Source organism: Diachasmimorpha longicaudata, chromosome 6, assembly GCF_034640455.1.
Source record: "Diachasmimorpha longicaudata isolate KC_UGA_2023 chromosome 6, iyDiaLong2, whole genome shotgun sequence".
Classification (NCBI taxonomy): Eukaryota; Metazoa; Arthropoda; class Insecta; order Hymenoptera; family Braconidae; genus Diachasmimorpha; species Diachasmimorpha longicaudata.
The window spans coordinates 5,419,511-5,439,560 of record NC_087230.1 but is presented as its reverse complement, the minus strand read 5'-3'; the positions used below and the strand labels follow the sequence as shown (position 1 = coordinate 5,439,560).

General features: G+C 39.2%; 2 protein-coding genes across 7 annotated transcripts in view; one reads left to right on the top strand and one right to left on the bottom strand.

Annotated features, from left to right (window-relative positions):
- The window catches only part of LOC135163403 (potassium voltage-gated channel protein Shaker), a 157,753-nt gene extending 142,454 nt beyond the window's left edge, over positions 1-15,299 (bottom strand). For 3 of the 5 annotated variants that reach the window (XM_064122803.1, XM_064122808.1, XM_064122802.1), the window contains exon 1: positions 15,170-15,299. Coding sequence is in view for 2 of the 5 variants with exons in the window: in XM_064122805.1 (XP_063978875.1) it covers positions 1,389-1,543 (155 nt within the window). In the remaining 3 variants the exon portion in view is untranslated. Of the gene's footprint in view, positions 1-1,388; positions 5,519-7,897; positions 8,099-15,169 lie in introns of those variants that run through there. The other 2 variants (XM_064122805.1, XM_064122804.1) reach the window with 2 other exon arrangements.
- On the top strand, positions 15,257-18,345 carry LOC135163405 (uncharacterized). Of its 2 annotated transcripts, none has more exons than XM_064122811.1 (8): positions 15,257-15,542; positions 15,711-15,927; positions 16,210-16,437; positions 16,646-16,792; positions 16,865-16,970; positions 17,057-17,218; positions 17,460-17,648; positions 17,771-17,954. In XM_064122811.1, exons 1-8 carry the CDS (start codon positions 15,445-15,447, stop codon positions 17,812-17,814), a joined length of 1,191 nt encoding a protein of 396 aa, XP_063978881.1. In that variant the 5' UTR covers positions 15,257-15,444; the 3' UTR covers positions 17,815-17,954. The 2 variants fall into 2 exon arrangements, with proteins under 2 accessions (XP_063978881.1, XP_063978880.1); XM_064122810.1 differs by having other exon boundaries at positions 15,260-15,542; positions 17,460-17,692; positions 17,771-18,345.
- The last annotated feature ends 1,705 nt before the right edge of the window (positions 18,346-20,050 follow it).

The following is a 20,050-nucleotide window of genomic DNA, read 5'->3' as shown; positions in this document are numbered from 1 at the left end:
ATCGAAAATCGCACGCGGACAGGAAAATCGTTATATGCAAAATTTATTATGTTCCCAATGAAGAATCCCTCCCACATATCAGATTTGATGGGCAAGTTGAATAAAAAACGACGCGAATGGATCAATGGTTTGTAGATAGGGTCAGTTATTTCGGTTCGGTTGTCAAGTTTATCAGATGGAATGTGAGAGCAGTGAAATATTGAATCGCTTTATGGAAATTAATGGAGCGTACAAATTGAGCGACTCGAAGCATTTAAAAATTAATTTTGATAATCCAGAAAGCAGAATTCCCTTTAACATTAGATTTAACAATCCTGAAGTCATTCATAATCATGTAGTAACAGTTTGATTAATTGTTACGATAACGACGCGGTAAATTTGTAATTAACTAAATGAATAACGACGCAGTCCACAGACCGCAGTATTGGACAGAGTCCAGGATATTTTAACAGTACAAGAACTGCATGTATGAAGGCCAATCCATACATAAGGTTCACCAGTTGGACTATTGCACCAATAATTTCCCTGCGGTCGACTTAAACTACCCCGAAAGTCCAATACCTGCGTTACCGGCAATAAGTTGTGCAATTTCCAACACTTCTCTCATGGGAATTTCCAATTAAAACGACAACAATTACTTCCCCTCATTTTTACAGTGTAATTTAACGACAAAAGACGATAGGAAAGAGTGCACTTCACCTGGATTTTTTAATACCCTGGGGCGTGAGAAAAAGTACAGAAAAATTACTGTGTCGGGCAGCAGAATCGAGGAGCAAAATGTTAGGCTACTGGAATGTGTTTTATTTACACATAAAAATTCCTATTAAAACCGTAAACTTTGCAGTGCATTTTGTAATTAACGACATGTTGCTTCGAACAATCTACGAACCAGCACTATAAAATTTGAAGCTTTAGCATTTTTTACTTGATTTTAAATGAAAGGTTGAGAGAAATTCCTTAAAAATTCCTACGTAGATCAATTTATTTCACTCTCTCTTTCTCCATTGTTTATTATGTTGAGAAATTTTTCATCAACTCGCTGCGATTGGTTAACGGTGAGGGCCGAATATCTCCGATTATTGCCGGCGTTGGCCCCCGTCACGGGGCTTGTTACGTCGTCCATTGTACAAGTACGTAACTATTCCATAATTTTTACCGCATATTGTTTTAACTGGCGGATTACAGAAGAGGCCCATAATTTTTAAAGAATTTTGTTCTTCGCGCATTTCCCTAAGCGGCCTAGTGTTGTTTCTCAGGTCCGCTTTACCGACATTGTGCTTTTTCATCGTAATCGTACAATAAAAGGTCCCAGAGTTCTCTCCGTGCAGGTAAAATATATCGCTAACAGAAAATTTAGAAAAAATTAAAGAAAAAATATCTGGACTTACTGATTGAGTCCCCGTTCGTTTGCACCACCAGCGGCCTGTCCACTGCCCCCAACGCCCCCCGAATCGTGATGTCTTCTCTCCTTGTGTACAATACCCATCAACTTCATCCACGGATTGTTGGCCGCATGGGCCCCAATGCCGCCGCTTTGCCACATGACGCTCGCCAGTCGCTCTCTTTATCGAGGGAGCCACTGTCTGTGGCCCCCAACCAAAATCAACGGGATCCACTAAGACCCAACCAACGATATTCGGCAAGAGCTGCCGATAACCCGGGAGACTACGTGGGGTGGTGCGAGGTGCCCTGCACGGCCCCGTAGGCTCCCAAGGCCGCCAATCAAGCACCTCCACCATCTAATCTATCTGACCTGTCTTCAGTGGCTCCGCTTTCTCACCTCTCACTTCACATGCACTTTGTAACCCTTTAAACTCCATCCACTACTTTCTTTTCTTTCACAACACACCCCACCCCCACCCCCCAGCACACACTGTACCACGAAATTCACTCGGCTCGTGGAATTCTCACTAAATTTTTTTTTTTTAACTCACACGTTACTTTATCCTCTGTTCTTCACGTACCATCTAAACTTTTTCCCTCTTGTTTGGGGTGTCATCACCCATTTCTCATTTCTCCCTACCCCCCCACACAGACACCCTTTCGTTGGCAACTCTACAGTTTCATCTCCTCACTTGTTTTACGGACTTCACAGCAGAAACTCGGGACGACAAAACACTTCCTGAAGGAGAATGGGGGAGAGGGGTAAACATGGGGGAGACAAATACATGTCAGTGTTATCGATAATCGTATGATATACGTTTGCCCGATGTCAATGGTTATAAACCCTCTGAAGTTACACTTGTTTATCTGGGTAAATGGTCTAGCGGATGAGGGGCGATCAGGGGTGGCAACTGCCCCGAGGGCAGACGGACTAATTCATCATTATCGAAATGTGTGATTTCATATTTTTCTAACACTGCGGCAATTAAAATTACTAATGGAATTCCGGAATTTACTAATTGAATATCTTCCGCAGATTTCGCCCGCAATTCCCCAACATTTCTACCCTCCCTCCAGCCCGTTCCCGCCCCCTCGCCGTACACCTTCCAATATTCACTTCTCCTGACCGACCCGAGGAACATCGCAGGAAAAACTTTTTCATAAATTCCGAAGAACTGAAAGGAACACGAAACACGTAAACGGAGGAGTGGTGGATTCGTCGATTTACCCTGTGTACCGCGGTACCATGGTTTACCCAACCAGGAGGGAGTTGGTAAGTAAGTATTAATCCAGCCCTCGGGCTAATCCAACCCCGCTCGTCCCATCTCATTAAAAATCCACCGTTCAAACCTCCCGCAACATCTCCCTCCCCCTATCCCCCATCCCGTCCTCCACCTGTCAACCATCGCAACCCTAATTTTTCCCCAAAGTTAAATACTTTTCAAACATTAAAAAAAACGCAATGCGGACATCACCAGTAATATCGAACGTACTGCACGTCCTCCATTTCTCCCTCCACTCGTCCGCCATTATGTCTCTGTTTGTTTTTATGGACTCGCGAATACGAATGACATTATCCAAAAAAAATAATGCTCCACTATTTTTTCGCAAAAAAACTCCCATTCCAGGGGAAAAAAATGTATAACTCATCCAATGTTCCTCCAACCGTGCACGAGGATTATTACCTCAAACAAGAATTAACTTTTCTCTCGTATTCGAAAAAAAAAAAATGTTGAATAAATCCGGTACACTTACTGCTAATGAGTTTTTATGAAAGTTTGAGAGAAGAAGAAATGACATTTCAGTTTTGCGAATGGGTGGAGGGGACAAAATGGGGGAAGTAAGAACCCTTTGCATGAGAAATTCAATTATTTTTCAACCTCCGGGGGAGCATTAACTCGACTGAGATGCAGAGTGAGGAATAGGCGGAGAACGTACGACTCGAAATCGTTTGTTACAACCTGAAAGCGACGGAGAGTGACGGTTGGCTGATTTTTTATTTTCAAAGAGTCAGAGAAACCCAGGATGAATTTCGGAAATGTGTCCAGACGGCCGACAGTGGCTGTTGCCTGTGTTATCAAGTACTTTGGAGACTGAAACGCGGGCGTGCCGAGGCTCAATGCCAAGAAATCTCAGGCACTTGTGGGCGACCCTGGGCAGGGGATCGGTGAAAAAAAAATTGAAATGAAAACATGGAGAAATACTAGTTGAGTGGACAGATGAGGCCGTCATTTAGCGGTTGAATGAGCTCAGTAATTTGAAGGGGGGGGGGGTAATATTCGAGGCTGTGACGCAAAGAGCAAACTCTGATAATTTTTATAGTTTGATTCCCCCCTCCTCCTAACCCTTCTATATCGGTGTCGTAAAAATTCAGCAGTAGTCGGCTATATTCGACGCTCACTAATTAACCGTTAACTAATCACAATGAGTTAGCGAAAAATTGCTGTGTGGCACAGTAAAATGTGAAAGAAGGTCCAATAAAATAGACTGATCTAAATAGAATTTTTTAGAAGATTTCGATCCATTTATTATTTAACATCAAATGAAAAATGATGGACCATTAAATTTTATAGTACTGTTTTGTTAATTTTACGAAGCCACATATTAATTATGAAATATGTTAGGAAATTTACGGTATTGATAGAAATTTTTATGTGTTATTTTTATGGTGCAACTCGATTCTAGTGCCCGACACAGTAATTTTTCAGACTTTTCTCTAAGTGTACAGATGGCGGGGATGTGATTATTGAGGGGGTGGGGAGGGGGATTGTAATGGGAATTATGAAAAAATACGTAATTTTTATTTAATATTTCTCCCTGTGTCCGTTAGAATTTTTCCATCTATCAAAAATCCCACAATTGATATTGATAAAATAATTGCAAGATTTATCCTGTTATCCATCAAATCTTATTTGAATTTGTACACGATGACAAAAATTCAGGGATAAATCACGATGAAAATCCCTGGCACGCAACAAACTACAATTTTTCAGAAAAAAAAAATCTCACAACTCGTTCAACAGTTTGTTTGTCCTGAGCGTGTACGTCACGTCATTTCCTCTGACAATCCCCCGTTAAACATAAAAAAGGCGAACAATGCTGTATCTGTGTGTACGTGTGAGCACCTGGGTGACACTGGGTTACGGATAAAAAATGCACGCACTGTTGGGTGAAACACCAATGGAGTCACTTGATATGCCGACGACGTGAACGCATTTTTACACTGCAAACAATATTTCATGAGTTGCACGTTTCGCACATACTCTCGTAGACAGATACACATGCACACGCTGGATAACACAGACATGAACACATACACACTGGACAACACAGACAGAAACAGGGGTTGGTATTTTTTTTTATTCCCTCGTTGAGGGCATTGCGGGTTTGTGTACAGTTCACCTGTGATTATTATTTTTTTAACCGCGGTAAGAGACACTTGCTGTTAGCCGAGTGGATACTTCGTCGTGGCACGTTGACATGTGGGGTTGCATTCGAAATTTCAGGTTTTAAGGGGTGACCAGGGGCGTTTATCACAGAGAAAAAAATAATGATTTTGATTTTAATGTCGTAGTTTTCTGAAGACGACCACTGGATTTCAACTAATTTTCTTTATTCTTCTTTCATCGGACGGAGAAAAAAATTCTTTAATAATTACGTGCCTGTTTCGTAATCTGCCTGTTAACACAGTATTCAGTAAAAATTTTTCAGGAAAATGTCCAGCACGTGAAAACATGCGTAACTGTTCCATAATTTTTAATGAATATTGTTTTAACTGGCAGATTAGGGATCAGGCACGTCATTTTTTTTTAATTTTGTCTCCATGCAGAAACTTCCCTTCTAATTATTCCATTCATGTGTAATAACTGGATAAATCTCGATCTAGTTGGGTCATTGACCGATATTTCCTCATATTGATGGAAACAGCCGAGAAATGAAGGAATTACAGTGAAAATAATTCGATTATTTATCCCCAATATTTTCAGCTCCCGTTTTATTTCAGTTTATTGCAACCTGACGTCAGAAAAAATAAATTATCCTTCCCCATTCGCAATACAATACCATTTACGATCGCAACCGAGTATGAGAATTTCCGACTTCAGAGATTCCCATGAAATATCGCGTTCATATAATACCGCTCCCCAACCCCCTCCCACCCACCCTCCACCCCTCAAGAATGCTATTTTCCCGAGGTATCTCGGTTATGTACATGTCTAACCTGCCACTTGATTTTTCCCCTCTGACCTACCCCCTAGCATTTCAATTTCCACCCCGAAAACCCCGTAAACTCTCCATCTATTTTCTACTTCTCCCCCCCCCCCAACCCCCATCCGCCATCCCGCCCAACAACAGAATCCGCCTGACAATCTTTAAATGGTAAAAAATGGATTAATTAGAAGAATAAAAAGAAGTCAGTGGATTAACTTGGAAACGTTAATGAACAGACTCATTGTCTCACGCGAGCAATCACTTTTTACTGCAACAAGGAGCCAATAAAACTTTAGTATCAGTATTATAACCCGGAATTATTTGGAGAACTCTGTAGATCTTTCACTCCAACTTTGTTAACTTTTACGAGAAAATGTTGAATCAACTGCGGGAGAAAAACGGTATTTCAATGAAAAAATTAATGACTCTCCTCATTAGTACCTCCGATCAATACAGGCGACACTGGTGAGTCAAATGACGTCTTAACTTTTGAGAACAAAATGAAAATTGATTATGAAGTTTGGTCTATGAAGTTATCAACTATCGAGAGAGACGTGACTTTAAAATGACTTGAAAAAAAAGTCCCATCGTGTGAAATAAAATGGTTCTAATTGTTAATATGTTCTCATTGAAAACATACGATTTTGGTGCCTCAAACTTTATTTTAAAATCGGAAAGAATCATGAAATTCTCTGCGATTCATGACTTATCAATTATTGCATTGACCAAAATTGTAAACCAAAACCGATCCCATAAAAAACTGCTGATTTCGATCCTCAATATCTCCTCATCAAACGACGCGATTCCAGTGAGTCAAATTTCATCTTAAAGCTCCTAAAAAATCCTCGAAAACCAAAAAAAATATTGAACTTTCACTCTACGGTTCGTCAGTTATTAACGATCAAACGTTCGTCCTTGGAAAAATCGAATTTTCTCGACCACCGGTCTCAAAGAGACTGCGAGACCTCCGAATACCCCAGCGCAAGTGAAAAAACAAGCGTCCGCTGCGACATGTCTGACAACATCGATGTATCCCTACTTAGCGCTCAAGAATTACTCAAAGTGACGTAAAAAAAATTTTTTTTTTTCAAAAAGCAACTCAGCCTAAGGATGAAACGCCGCATTGCAACCGCAGGGGATCACCTCCCCACTGAGTCAGACGCACAGGCCGCATCCGCAGCTCTCCGCAGCCACCCACTGACCCCCCGGAAATTCCACCTGCGACCATTTATCCAGTTCTCGGATACACTAGGCCACCCAGGCGACACAACAACCCTCCCCCATCCCCTCCCGCCACCCCTAACTATTATGAACAGTGAATCCACAAACAAGTATCACATCCCGATCACGTACAGTCCCTTGACCGATGGCTGTGTATCCCGATGTGTTCAAACGCATGAATGAATGATGTAAAAATAAAAAATGAAGGCGAGGGTCCACAGGGCCGAGTATACGTGTACAAATTAATTAATAATTAATTAGTTTCGTGAAGAAAAATTGAGGAACTTTTGGAATTTATCATTTGAAAAACTAGTGGAATTTATTGGAATATTTGGAAAAGATTTTTTGTACTATTGTTCCTTTGTTGGTTAAACAATATAAATGGGAATTAAAATCATTATAAAATAAATACGTAAAAGTTGCAAAATTACAGGAAATAAAGGTCTATTTTTCACTTTATTACTTGTCAAAGAAATAAAGCCGGAGTAATAAATGATTTTCAAAGCTAATTTTTCAATAATTTAAAATTGATTCAGAGGTTTTTGATGATTGTTAATAAAATATTAAGAAAATAGGAAAATATTAATTGATTCAATGGATAAAATTATTGAAATACTCGAACTTAATTCAGAAAAATATGAAATTGTTATAGGAAAATAGTGTTTATCACTGGTAGAAATATGAAAAGAAGGAAAAATATCGAGACGACCGTGTTTTTCACTTCCACCCTCAGAATTCTCAACAAAAATGTGATTATTATTCACACCCCCTCTAATTATGGAAACTAAATCAGTAAAAATTTCAAACAATCACAATTAATTAAGTAATTGACGACAGGTACTATAAAAATAGTGTTCTCCACTGTTAAAAAACCACAAAAATCCCCACAACGAATATTTTCCAATCGCCAAATCATCCCCCGAAATCGGTGAATTTTTTCCCTCCGCTGATCACCCAAATCACCAATAAAAATATAAATCACCAGTGGCTGAACCACCCCCACTAATTAAAGAACGTTAAAATAGCCAATCGTTCAGCTAATAAACATTCTTTTCCAAGCATTTCGGTTAAAAGAAAAATTTACCAAAAAAACTGTTAATCCACTTTTGACCCTTAACAATAACTGAAACCAATGTAGGGTTAAGTCGCGTGTTGACGAGCTTTAGCCCGGCACCAAGGGGTTTTAAGCGGGCGCGCACGAGACTCCCGCGCGGAGCCCAACGTTTCGCCTCACTGCTGGGCTCACTGCAGCTTGTGACGCACCATCCCCTTCTCCACCACCATCGCCACCCTCCACAATTTCATCCCTCCCGCAGTCCTCCTCCCTTCCCCTCGCAATATCCAGCCACCCTCCCATCCCCTTTCCCTTCCTACCCCCGCTGTCCCCTTGCCCCCCCGAAGTCGGTATCTACCCTTGAACTCTGTCCTCGTTCAATCCACCTCGCCCCAACGGCAATGTGCCCTCTCGCGCAGGCACATTGGACTGCCTTCCCCTGGATATATCTATAGCCCCAGCACCCCCCTGGAAACTACACGGCTGCGGCCGGGCGAGCGCGGATGCACACCTGCGCCGTTGTGCCCCATCAATGTGCCATTGAAAAAAAAATATTTCGACATTTGATAGCAGTGAATCCCAGGACGTGGAGGTGAAGGAAAAGACGGAGGACATCAGGTTCTTCAGGGAAAATATTGGGAAATAGGAGGGGATAATTATTAGATGATTAATATTGTAATTATGTTCCGTTTAATTTTAATGATATGGATATTGGGGTCTGGGGAAGAAATTATTATAATGACTGCAGTGGTTATTTATATTTTTATTGGAATTTTTCATTGAAAAAGAGTTAAGGAGCTGCTGCAGATATTTTCTCACTTTCAGATTTCTTAGAAATTACCTTTTGGTCCAAAATAATTATTGAAATAATGTGACTTATCTCGATTTACTTCGTACTCAGTAGCGAGTCCAGAAACTGCTTCTGAAAACTAGAAACTTTTTCCCCAGTAGAGTTGGGAATAAATTATAAAACTAACACAGAATATGTTATTGGATAAACAACATCGCGATCCACAGAAATATTCCTACTACCAATGATTTATCGGCGAATGTGATTTTTTATTCAGTCTTCGTAATTTTGGGGATAATATTTCTGCGATTTTTATCTCCCTGTGGCACATTTTTCCAAAAAAACAATGAGAAAATTTCAATTTCATGTTTCACTACCACAAACACGATGAGTTATCACCGCAGAGAGTGATTTGTGGATGGAGATATTCAATGAATTCGACAGATGCAGTTGGCAGAATATTTATCTCCAATTTTCCTGAAAACCCCATTGGGATTTTATTAAGTGAATTTAAATCCCTGTTCCACAGGATTTCGTTGAGATAAGTCATTTGAAACGAGATAAATTGGGATTTCAGTAGCCATTAACATCAGCATCACCATGTCGAATTGATAAAGACATGATTGATGGATTTCCAGGAGGATGGGGAGGAGGTGAATGGGGGCGGGGGGTAGAGAGTGGTAAACGTGCGGTGAAAACTCGGGGAAATGGCCAAGTCAGTATGAAAAGTTTTGAGAGGCTTCGATCAACTGGAAGGATTGAAATGTCCAGGATGGAGTCACGTTGGAATTAGAAATATCTTAGACACGTTCGAAGGGATTCGAAGGCGGTCTTCACTATTTTCCGATACGTAAAGTACAGAGGGAATTGCTGGGGAAATCCTCGTGGTTGAGAAACTCAACGATATCGGATTGCAGATTGTGGGGGCTTTTCTACTCACATTCATGTGGGGGAAAAAAAAATGGGAGAATTCAAACGATTTTATTCGAAGGGCTCAAAAGGCTTGGGGAGGATTTTCTCGGGCTGGAAAATGGCGTAATCGAGAATTTTACGCTAGAAAATTTTTTTTTATCCCACGTTGAGAAAAATCAAATTTAGGGAACTTTTTTTTCAAAGCGGATTCTCTCGGTTTTTATTCGATTAGTGGGAAATATTTTCACGACTTTGCGAATGCTTTATTGAATAGTTAAAGACCAACTGTTGGATATCGATGATTTTTTTGCATTAATTGTTAATTTTTTTATCGTATAATAGATAGAACGGGACTTAGAGAATTTATGACGAGGAATTTTTTATTAAAAAATTTAGCAGAATACGGATTATAGAGGTTTTTATCAATTTTTTCCTAATTTTTATCAACTACTTCGCGAGTTTTTCAAACATTTCACTCAGGCGAATTTTTTTCAACATTTCACAGGTGTGAGTGAAACCCACCAAATGAATATCACGCTGTAGCTTCACCCGCTGAAAGTACTACGTCGCTAACAGAATTTCCCTGAGTAACATAATTATCCCAAAAATTAACTGAACTTGTTCTGCCTTAATTACCAAAATTGAGAGCACAAAGTTTCCGCCAGGTCATCCGCAAACTCGTCGGATCTTTTGACGACTCACTCCGATCAGAAATTCAGTACCATACAGTAAAAAAATTAAGGCAGTCCATTTACCTCGCCGTGATGTCTGAATTCATAAAAATTCATTATGATACTGAATTGGGGACGGAACTCTTCAACACCTCCGGAAGAACTCAGACATTGTTCTGCACATTTAAGCGATCCCTCTCTTTCTCCCTCGCTATTACATTTGATGTCAGTGATATTCCAGCGACTTTATGAAAATTTATGTCATTCGTACGTGCACGGAAAACTGACAAGTGCATTGAGAATTCAGGGGCACTTGGATACGAGAATTTTTCCCTTCGGAATAGGAAAACTTTTTCACGATTCGTTCCTTCAGAATTTTTGTGCTATTTCGCAGGTCGAGAAAGTCCCGCGCGAGTAACTCACTTGGAAAAAATCATTAACTTGGATAAATGAAGAAAAAAATTGAATACGTACAAATATGAGATAATTCGTTTGCCCTAAAAAAAAATTTGTCATTCCTGGGCATTCATCATTGTTTAATAAATTGAGATTTTTATACGAAGACTAATTAGCGTTTTTATTACACCTTTATGGGATAAAAGGTGGACTTGAGAGTGTATCGCAAAAATTTTTTCCAAAATTAGTCCCTTAACAAATTAATAATTTCTCCCTTAAGCCGTCCCTAGAAAGCATTTTTCTTGGAAAAAGGTTACGAAATCACTGCAACTTTATGTAAACACATTTCCCTACAATTAAAACCTTTTTAATCATTTCCCCGATGATTATGGCATTCGCGTTCTACCACGACCATAAATTTCCCCCCAACCCCGATGTTTATTATTTTTTCCTAAGTGCAATAAATCCTCTCCCTTCAACATCCAACCTCCGATCTCCGCATTTTTTATTTCCCGGTGAAGTTGTTCAATTTCCCGTGGGTCTGTCCCCTGTAAATGAAGAGCAAGAGCCCTCAGCTCGTGTATTCCTTGTCGAGCACTGGAAAAACGCTATATGCACTTCATGGAGTCAATATAGCTACGACACGACATGATCCCATCGTCGCATTCTGCCTATAACCTCCGTCATGCATATTCTAGTGGGTTTACTCACCCTCAGGAAGTGGCAGAGTCGATCCCCATCCCCCACCGGTCCAACTTCCAACGGATTTTTTGAAATCTTTCCGCTGATGAAAAGAGCTCACCGCGATTCAAGGCACCATCTGCTCTGACTCAATGCACCATGGGACGTGTTTTTACTTGGAATAGAAGTTTCGTATTTGAGGATTTTTCTGATCTCCTAATTTTGACGACAATATCAAGAATGTCATGAAACGGGAAAACTTGGGACATGTTCCCAGGCGAGAAAGGTCCATCGTGACGATGGCAACAAGGTAGATTAAGGATTGGAGATCGAGCCTGGAAAATCCAGCTTGGAAGAATCCTGATTCCATCGTTGGATCCAATATTGGTCCAATTTGATCCCTATATGGTCCTTCGAATGTCAATCCAATCTTGCAACAGTCTTGTTCTTCCAGGCTGGAGAGCCGAGGGTGGAATAAATCTTGATTTCATCATCGAATCCAAGAATGATACAATGTACACAATTATATTCCACTAAAATATTTTAAGGGGTTTTCAGTGATAATTAATTATCGGGGAATTATCAGACAGTTCGCAGGGTTGATCGAGGATTGTAAGTGAAGCCTCGGCCGTTTAAATATTAGGTGTTCCGTAATCTGCTAGTCAAAACAATATTCAGTAAAAATGACGGAACAATTACGCACTTTTTCAATGAATTTTCAGGAAAATGTCCAAAATATTCAAGAGGAACTACGGACCATTCAGTAAAAAAAATGCGGAACAGTTCTGTTATCTTAACTGAATCCTGTTGTTACTGACAGATTACGCAACGTAATTTTTAAACAATTTTTCTCTCCGTGTCTCCTTCCTATCTGCTGACCTGGTCACCTACCAATGGAATCGGTATAAATGAAAACACGAGGGACAGATGACACAAAAAGTAACGGTCACATATCCTCTTTCTGATGGTCTCAACCCCTGTTTGTATTGTGTTGATGTTATGTCGTTTTTTTCGATCATTAATTCCGGTTATCATCGGGAAAAATCGTTTAGTGTGGGAGAAAGGGAACAGGGGTGGAAAAGGGGTGGAGGTGGATGATGAAGCTGGCTGGTGGACCAGGGCCAGGAAGCCTGTGTCAACACATTCATGATGTGTATCGATATAACACAGTACCGAGTGTTGACGTCGACACTTGAATCTCAATGAGGGAACACCGGGTGCGATGGCTCTGAGCTGGTGTATTTTTTAGATGGTGCATCGCAGGGGAGGAAAGCTTATGATAATAAATATTGTAATAACAAGTGCGACAAATGTATGGATAAGGCGAAGCGAGGGAGAGGGATGAAATACGAAATTTTACGACGGCTCTGAAATTTCAGTCATGGAAATGGCATAGGATATAATCTTGGGTTTAGGGGTGGCTGCATCAAACTACGTTAAATAAATCCCCAGCTAATGGCGAGTCAAATTATGAGGTTTACGCTGGAACAAATTCGACATTGCGATTTGAATTGCTAAGGGGGGTCAGGGTGATCAGCCTTAGTAGGGTATAAATGGACCGCATTTTGAAGATCAAATTCGGAAATTCATATTGAATAGCTGGCGATAGAAAGGGAAATATTTCAGTTTAGGGCGTGATAAACCTCACGCCTGGTGTTCTGGATGATAATTGATTCAGAAGCATTAGAATAATACGAAGGATCATCAAAATATAATCATGTACGCAGGTGCAAAGAGAGAGATCGAGAGAATAATGAGTGCACTGAGAGAAGAAATTATTTTTTCTAAATATGCATTTACTCCAGCGTATTTATTTTTTTATAAGTGTTGTCCCCGGTCTGAGCACTATCGAGAGGGACAGAGTTACGTTTAAATTACGATTATGATATTACTCTAGAGGATGAGTATTTTGTACGTGACCGTGAACGAACTCTATTAATAATTACTGAGTTTTTCTAAATTTGTGATTTTCTTGAGGGAAGAATTTCGATGAATTATTTAATGCTCATAGTTATTGCAGGAGTTCACTCAGTTATAATTAACTTGATCATATTCTAGAACTTAATTAAATATTGGCAACAATAATTTTTTCTCAATGAATAATTGAAATTGCAATGAATCATTTAGTTTAATTTTATCGAATTTCGTATAATTCCGTGCACAAAGCCAATTTTATATGTCTGCGAAATTATCGAAATTATTTTTGCGTTGGTCCAACTATCGTTCAAATTTTATTTTAAATAGCACTGATGACTGAATATTTAAACGGACACATAGTTAGAAGGTAATTAACGAATTTTGAGATGAATCTAATCTCAATCATTTGGGAATAGTTTAGGAAAGTTTAGGAATACATTCGCATAGTTTAGGAACTAATAGTTTATTTATAATTAATGACTCTTTTATTGGCGTATAGTTAGCAGGTGGAGCAGATGATAAGTTCGAATCTTAATCGGATTTGCATAGATCGATGTAACATAATTTGGGAAGTCTAAAAAACATTAATTCAGAGTTTAGGAATTAACTGTTATTATTTAATTAATGGTTTTCTAATTGTGACTGGGGGGCAGGCTGCGCATGCGCATACGCCCTTGTGGCCGAGGGTATACAGGGTCCCCTTTAGCCTCCTGCTGGTGGTGCACCGGCATGTTTTGGGGGTAATTTTGAACCGAAAAGTCCTTTTCCACTTTTCGCTCGGACGCACCCCTATCGAGATATTGGGGTGAAAAGCACGGCCAATGGGGCGCGAGAGAGAGGGGGAAAGATATTTCTCTCTCACTCATTGGCAATTTCAAGAGAATCCTTGGGGGGGGGGTCTAATCATCACCCCCCCCCCCCCCCCGAAACCCAGAAAACGACTATCTTATGTAAAAATCGCGAAAATGTATAAGTTTATTAATAAATTGAGGATTTTGGTTAAAATTTTAAATCCAATTATTAAATAAACTAATGGATTTACGGGATGCCACCAGAAGACATTTGTTGTAGAAAATTTGATTCTCTGCAAAAAATGTCTTGTGACAAAAGGCCGTAAATCCATTTGTTTACTTGATAATCAAGAAAACACGTTTATTGCTCCGGATTCCGCGAAAATCGCGAGCCATCCCCTGGGAATTTCGACATCTATTTCGACGATTTTAAACATTAATTATCTAATCTAATCACCTCCCCCCCCCCCCCAAGGATTCTCTTGAAATTGCCAATGAGTGAGAGAGAAATATCTCTCCCCCTCTCTCTCGCGCCCCATTGGCCGTGCTTTTCACCCCAATATCTCGATAGGGGTGCGTCCGAGCGAAAAGTGGAAAAGGACTTTTCGGTTCAAAATTACCCCCAAAACATGCCGGTGCACCACCAGCAGGAGGCTAAAGGGGACCCTGTATACCCTCGGCCACAAGGGCGTATGCGCATGCGCAGCCTGCCCCCCAGTCACAATTAGAAAACCATTAATTAAATAATAACAGTTAATTCCTAAACTCTGAATTAATGTTTTTTAGACTTCCCAAATTATGTTACATCGATCTATGCAAATCCGATTAAGATTCGAACTTATCATCTGCTCCACCTGCTAACTATACGCCAATAAAAGAGTCATTAATTATAAATAAACTATTAGTTCCTAAACTATGCGAATGTATTCCTAAACTTTCCTAAACTATTCCCAAATGATTGAGATTAGATTCATCTCAAAATTCGTTAATTACCTTCTAACTATGTGTCCGTAATATTTAATAATAAAATTATATACCTCAATAATTCTATTGAAAAATAAATTCCCCAATAATCATTAATCGATAGTGTAGATTCTTCTCTCACCGACCAGACCCAAATCTGTAATATCGATTGAGTACTTACCAGTCGCCGGCTCCCACGAAACTCTCAAACAGTTTCAGACGTCCCAAAGTCCCCTCCACCCTCTTCCATTATTGAATTTGTAAATAACCTCGGTGCCTAATCGCCAGCACTGACATTTTCGAGAGTTTTGATATTCCAGGAGTAGATTCGTCATGTATTCGACGGGGAAGTGTTCATTTAACTGGTGTCACCGCTGAATTTCGTAATAAATTGATCATAGAGTAGTCATCGTAGAAAATAGCCCAGTTACCGCACTCCAACAATTAGGCACCGCAATGTTTATCAACACGAAAAGCTGTTTCCTCCTGTGGATGTTTATTTGGGGATTAGCGATGGGACATTCTGATAATACTCTGGAGGCTTCTGATACGACGTGAGTGCACTGTAACAAGTCAACAATATCATAACCTCAAATTAATGCTTCAAAAATCATTTCCACTGCCCTTATTTTTCCAAATGTTATTTGTACTGTGTTGTTACGGTTATTCCGATTTCTGGTTCAATTCGAACAGTGGGAATTCAGGCATTTATTCTTTTTCAGGAATAAACAGGACTACGTGGATCCACACTCCTTTTATTACAACAGACATGAACAAAAAGAAGTGCGACGAGAAATTACGTCTGTCCAACAACAATCGCAGTCATCAACTTGTAAACAGACGTTCAATGATAGCAACGGTGGAAAGTTGAAAGACCTTCCTGATGAATTGTTCTCACGAAGATTAATCAATAAACTATTGTCAATCGTCACTTTCGAGGTGAATTATAGAATTAGTCATGATCTTTTAAATCTGCAAGTTTTCCCTTTTTAGCCTAATTATTTTACCGATAGAGAACTTAATTCCCTGGAAGTGAGTGGATGATTAATTATACATGATAATAAAAGAAACTTTATGAAGCAATAGAATATTTCTGGATATTTAAAAGTCTTTTCAATAATTTCCGAGTTTTTGAGAATTTTATATTTCGTAGATACTTAAAATAAAACTTAGAAGCTCCAGTTAATTACATCGATAGCTTTCCTTCTGTTCTTAATTTAGGAAGACGATGGCCTTTTGAGCGGTAACATCGTTATGGAACTGACGAGGGCTGAGTTATCAAGACTGAAAAATTTCGGTGTTGGTAAAACCACTGTGCGAGAAGTAGATGCCATGATTTCTAATGTTTTTCGTGCACCAAAGACCACTGTTTTTATGGATATTTATTCAATACTGCACGGTTTTTCGTTAAGAACTCATGGAGTGTATTATTCGTACATCTGGCCATATGTAAGTAATTTATCGTTATATTTATTACATAGTAACGCTCTAAACAGCGACATGAAATTTACTTCAACGTAGGCTACAACAATTTTGTAATAAAAAGAATTCTTAGCCTCAACTTATAATGATTTTTAGCAACAATTAGCTTGAAATAATTTCAACCGTTACTTCTCATTCTTTTCAATCGGATTTTCAATGAAATTTATTTTTACAGAGGGAATTGATTTTAGCAGTTGTCGCGCTGGTGCAGATTACGTGGCTTCTAGTGAGAACGAAATGGACGTATTTGAAGATGTTTTTGCTATTTTTAACAGTAACCTTTATTGCTAGTTTCATCATCACATACTTCAAGCTTCTAAAGGTAAAACAATTTAATATCTTTTTTCAAACTAGTGGAATAAATTCTAATATGAAAAATTTTTCTCTTTCTCAGGACGCAGAAATAAAATTGACAGCCAAACAGTTTCGTTTCAGCGAGATGCCAACCCACTGTCAACCCCATAAAATGTCTTGGTATCAGAAACTCTTCTCATTTTTCTGTATGTAGTTCCATAAAAATGAACATAAACTTTCATGAACAATGAAAAATTGGAATGAAACTAATAAAATTCATTCATTTTTCCAGCTTCTGATGACCACTGTATCCAATATTATGAAGCAATGATGGAAGATCACAGATTCCACGTCACTCCAGCACAAGTATTATCGCGAGTAATGGGTACACTTATTCTTGAGCCAGCTGGATTAATTGGAGGAGCTCTGGCCGATTTCGTTCATCATTCCACACGTGAGTCGCACATTATTCCCTTTACTCTTGTGTTTCATCTCCAATATTGAGTAAAAATTAAAATTTCGTCGACAATTCACTCACAATTTCCAAGAGAATGTCCATTACAGCAAATTGAGAAACATCAAATTAGAAAACGTCATTAGCTTCGGGATCTCATACAATCAGCATAAAATTGCGAAATTGTAAAATTGTTTTTATACGTATAGTTTTTATTATCAATGTTATTTTATATTTTTAGGTCACATGCCATCCCTAGTTCAGTGGCTTGTCGAGGCGCTGCTCATCATTGCCATAATTGCAGCTGTTATAATAGGAATAGTGTTTGTTTTGAGTACATCCATGAAATCCTTAGCACTGAGTCCATTTTCAGCTATATGGAATTCGAGAACAGGGCACTATCACGAAACTCCAACCGGACATATTACCAGTAAGGGAATGAGAGAGCCCATCGAAGTTATCTTGAACTTAAAAGTATTGAAACGTCACAAAATTTTCGCCTCCATTCGATCCACTGGATGACCTCAGAGGATTAATTATTCAATATTTCAGGTGTCGACAGATACGCCAGGTCCAATGAAAATTACCCACAATAGCAGTAATCAGGAACTTCCGAAAATAGAGCATAAAATAAAGTCACTGGAGGAATTGGAACCTTCGCCTGGTGGTGACGCAGATCAATTGAATTCTTCATTGGTAAAAGTATCATCTTCGAGAAATTTATCCCAGACTGATGATAAATCCAAGGACGAAATACTTCATGAGATTAATCATGCTGGAGGTGATGCTGCCTCCAAAAATAACCGACGAAGAAAGAGAGGAAGTAGAACCGTTGTTGTTGAAACAACAGACACTGATGATAACTGAATCGACCAGAGTTGTGCATGATAGCATTTCGAGAGTTTTTTTCTTGAAGTATTTAATATAAGATTATTGAATTGTGATATACCGCTTGAGTCATTCTCGAATTCCTTTGATTGATTGAATTTATTGAAACGATTGACTGTCCCATGTCGATTGTGTTATCTTGGGCATTATGAATTACTAAGCTGCCTGGGACGATGAAATTTTTCATCAGGAGTTGAATCTGTATTTTTAATATTGAAAAATAAAATTATGAAATTGTACGATGTCATTCATATTTTTCGAGATATCTTCGAGAAGAAAATGCTCACGCATTGGTAATTTTTCGAGTTGACTGCGGTTTGCATCGAGTTCATTTCATGAAGTATCAAAGGGACTTGAACGGGATCAAATATTGATGTGAATCAAGTAGAACAAAAATAAATGAATTCGTTTGCTCCGATTTAAATCGAGTAGATGACGACTTGAGATCTCTTATTACAATCCGATTTCATTTCTGACTTTCACAATTCATGAAATTCGAATTAACGGACCCACAGTTGTACTACCGGTGCAATTCCACGTGAATGATGAGCTTTTTTAGAGTGATATGATAGCAGAAGCTACCGAAGCGTTTATCTCCATTACATGCTCGAAAGCATGATTCAAAGGTGGTCTCGTTGTTTGCGGCGGCTTTGGTCTCATTCCCCGTTATAAATGTTCACGTAAGCCTTCGTAGTAAGCAGCCCCCACGTTTTGTGTTACTAAGGGTCCAATACCTCAACGAGCGAATAGGAATGGAAGCTCCCATCATGACCACTCAACTTTCTCATGTTGTGTATACGGAATGCACCAGTGATCATGTAAGAAGCTGGAGCTATCAAAATAACGAAGCCCACCGAGTTCTCGTCTTCGGAGTGCGTTAATCGCGCACGGTTGCACCTGAAATGCAGAAGCCGAGCATACGGTACCAGTCAAATACACTCCAGCATCTGCTGTCGAGGTACCCCATTGATGCCTTTGCACGCCGATACATTGCGGCGAGTTTTTCAGTTTGACTAAACTACCGGAAATTTTTTCACCCATTGGTGGTATTATTTCGGGTGGAGATGATATCCGTAGTTCTTTTTCTCCGACGTCAGGTATCAGTTGTGTTGGCGAATTAACGGCTTCGATGGACTTGTTTACGAGCGATCATCTGGGGGATATGAGGGTTATTGAGGTTGGCATCTTCAGGAATAATATTTTTTCCGCTGATGATTCTTTTCTTTATGTTTTATTTTTTTGGGCGAAATGTTTTCTTTTAGGAGGGTTTTGATACTCGATACTATCGATACTATTGATACTTTTCATAGCCTCATTTTCTTTATTAAGTTTTTTGAATGAGGTACACATTTTTAGGGGGGAACTTCGGGAGGATATGGCGATTTTCCACGATTATTAACGGAGCGTTCGGGAAGTTGATTAATTAATCTCGAAGGGACATTGCGAAGTTTGGAATTCTGCATTGTAATCGAGCTGATTGACTTTAATAGATAAAGTTCATTAGTGCTTAGAGAGTTTGAATAGTGAATTTTCCATAAATTTTTCATGATTTGGTTACTGAAGTGTTTAAATGTCTACTCAATATTTTTGTTTGCTGACAGTTATTTAAGGCGTCCGATTACCTGAGAAGATATTTCCTAAATATCCCCACTAAATAAATTAATCAACAAAAGCCAAAGTTTTTATTCGCAATTTCGAATTCCCCGATGTCCTAGACACCTTTGAGTCTTCAATTTCTTTACAACAAAAATTAAAAAAAAAACAGTGTCGTGTACAAAAGATAATACCCACTCAATGAACGAAACATAATCCGACCAGTCGGAAGCATTGAAAATAAACTTTAAAAAAACAGATTTTGCCACTTAGATTATCGTTCCAGTGTAACCGGATGCCGATTCATCAAGACCCCAAACGAGGCCACTCGTCGCCCATCGAGTGAAGCTG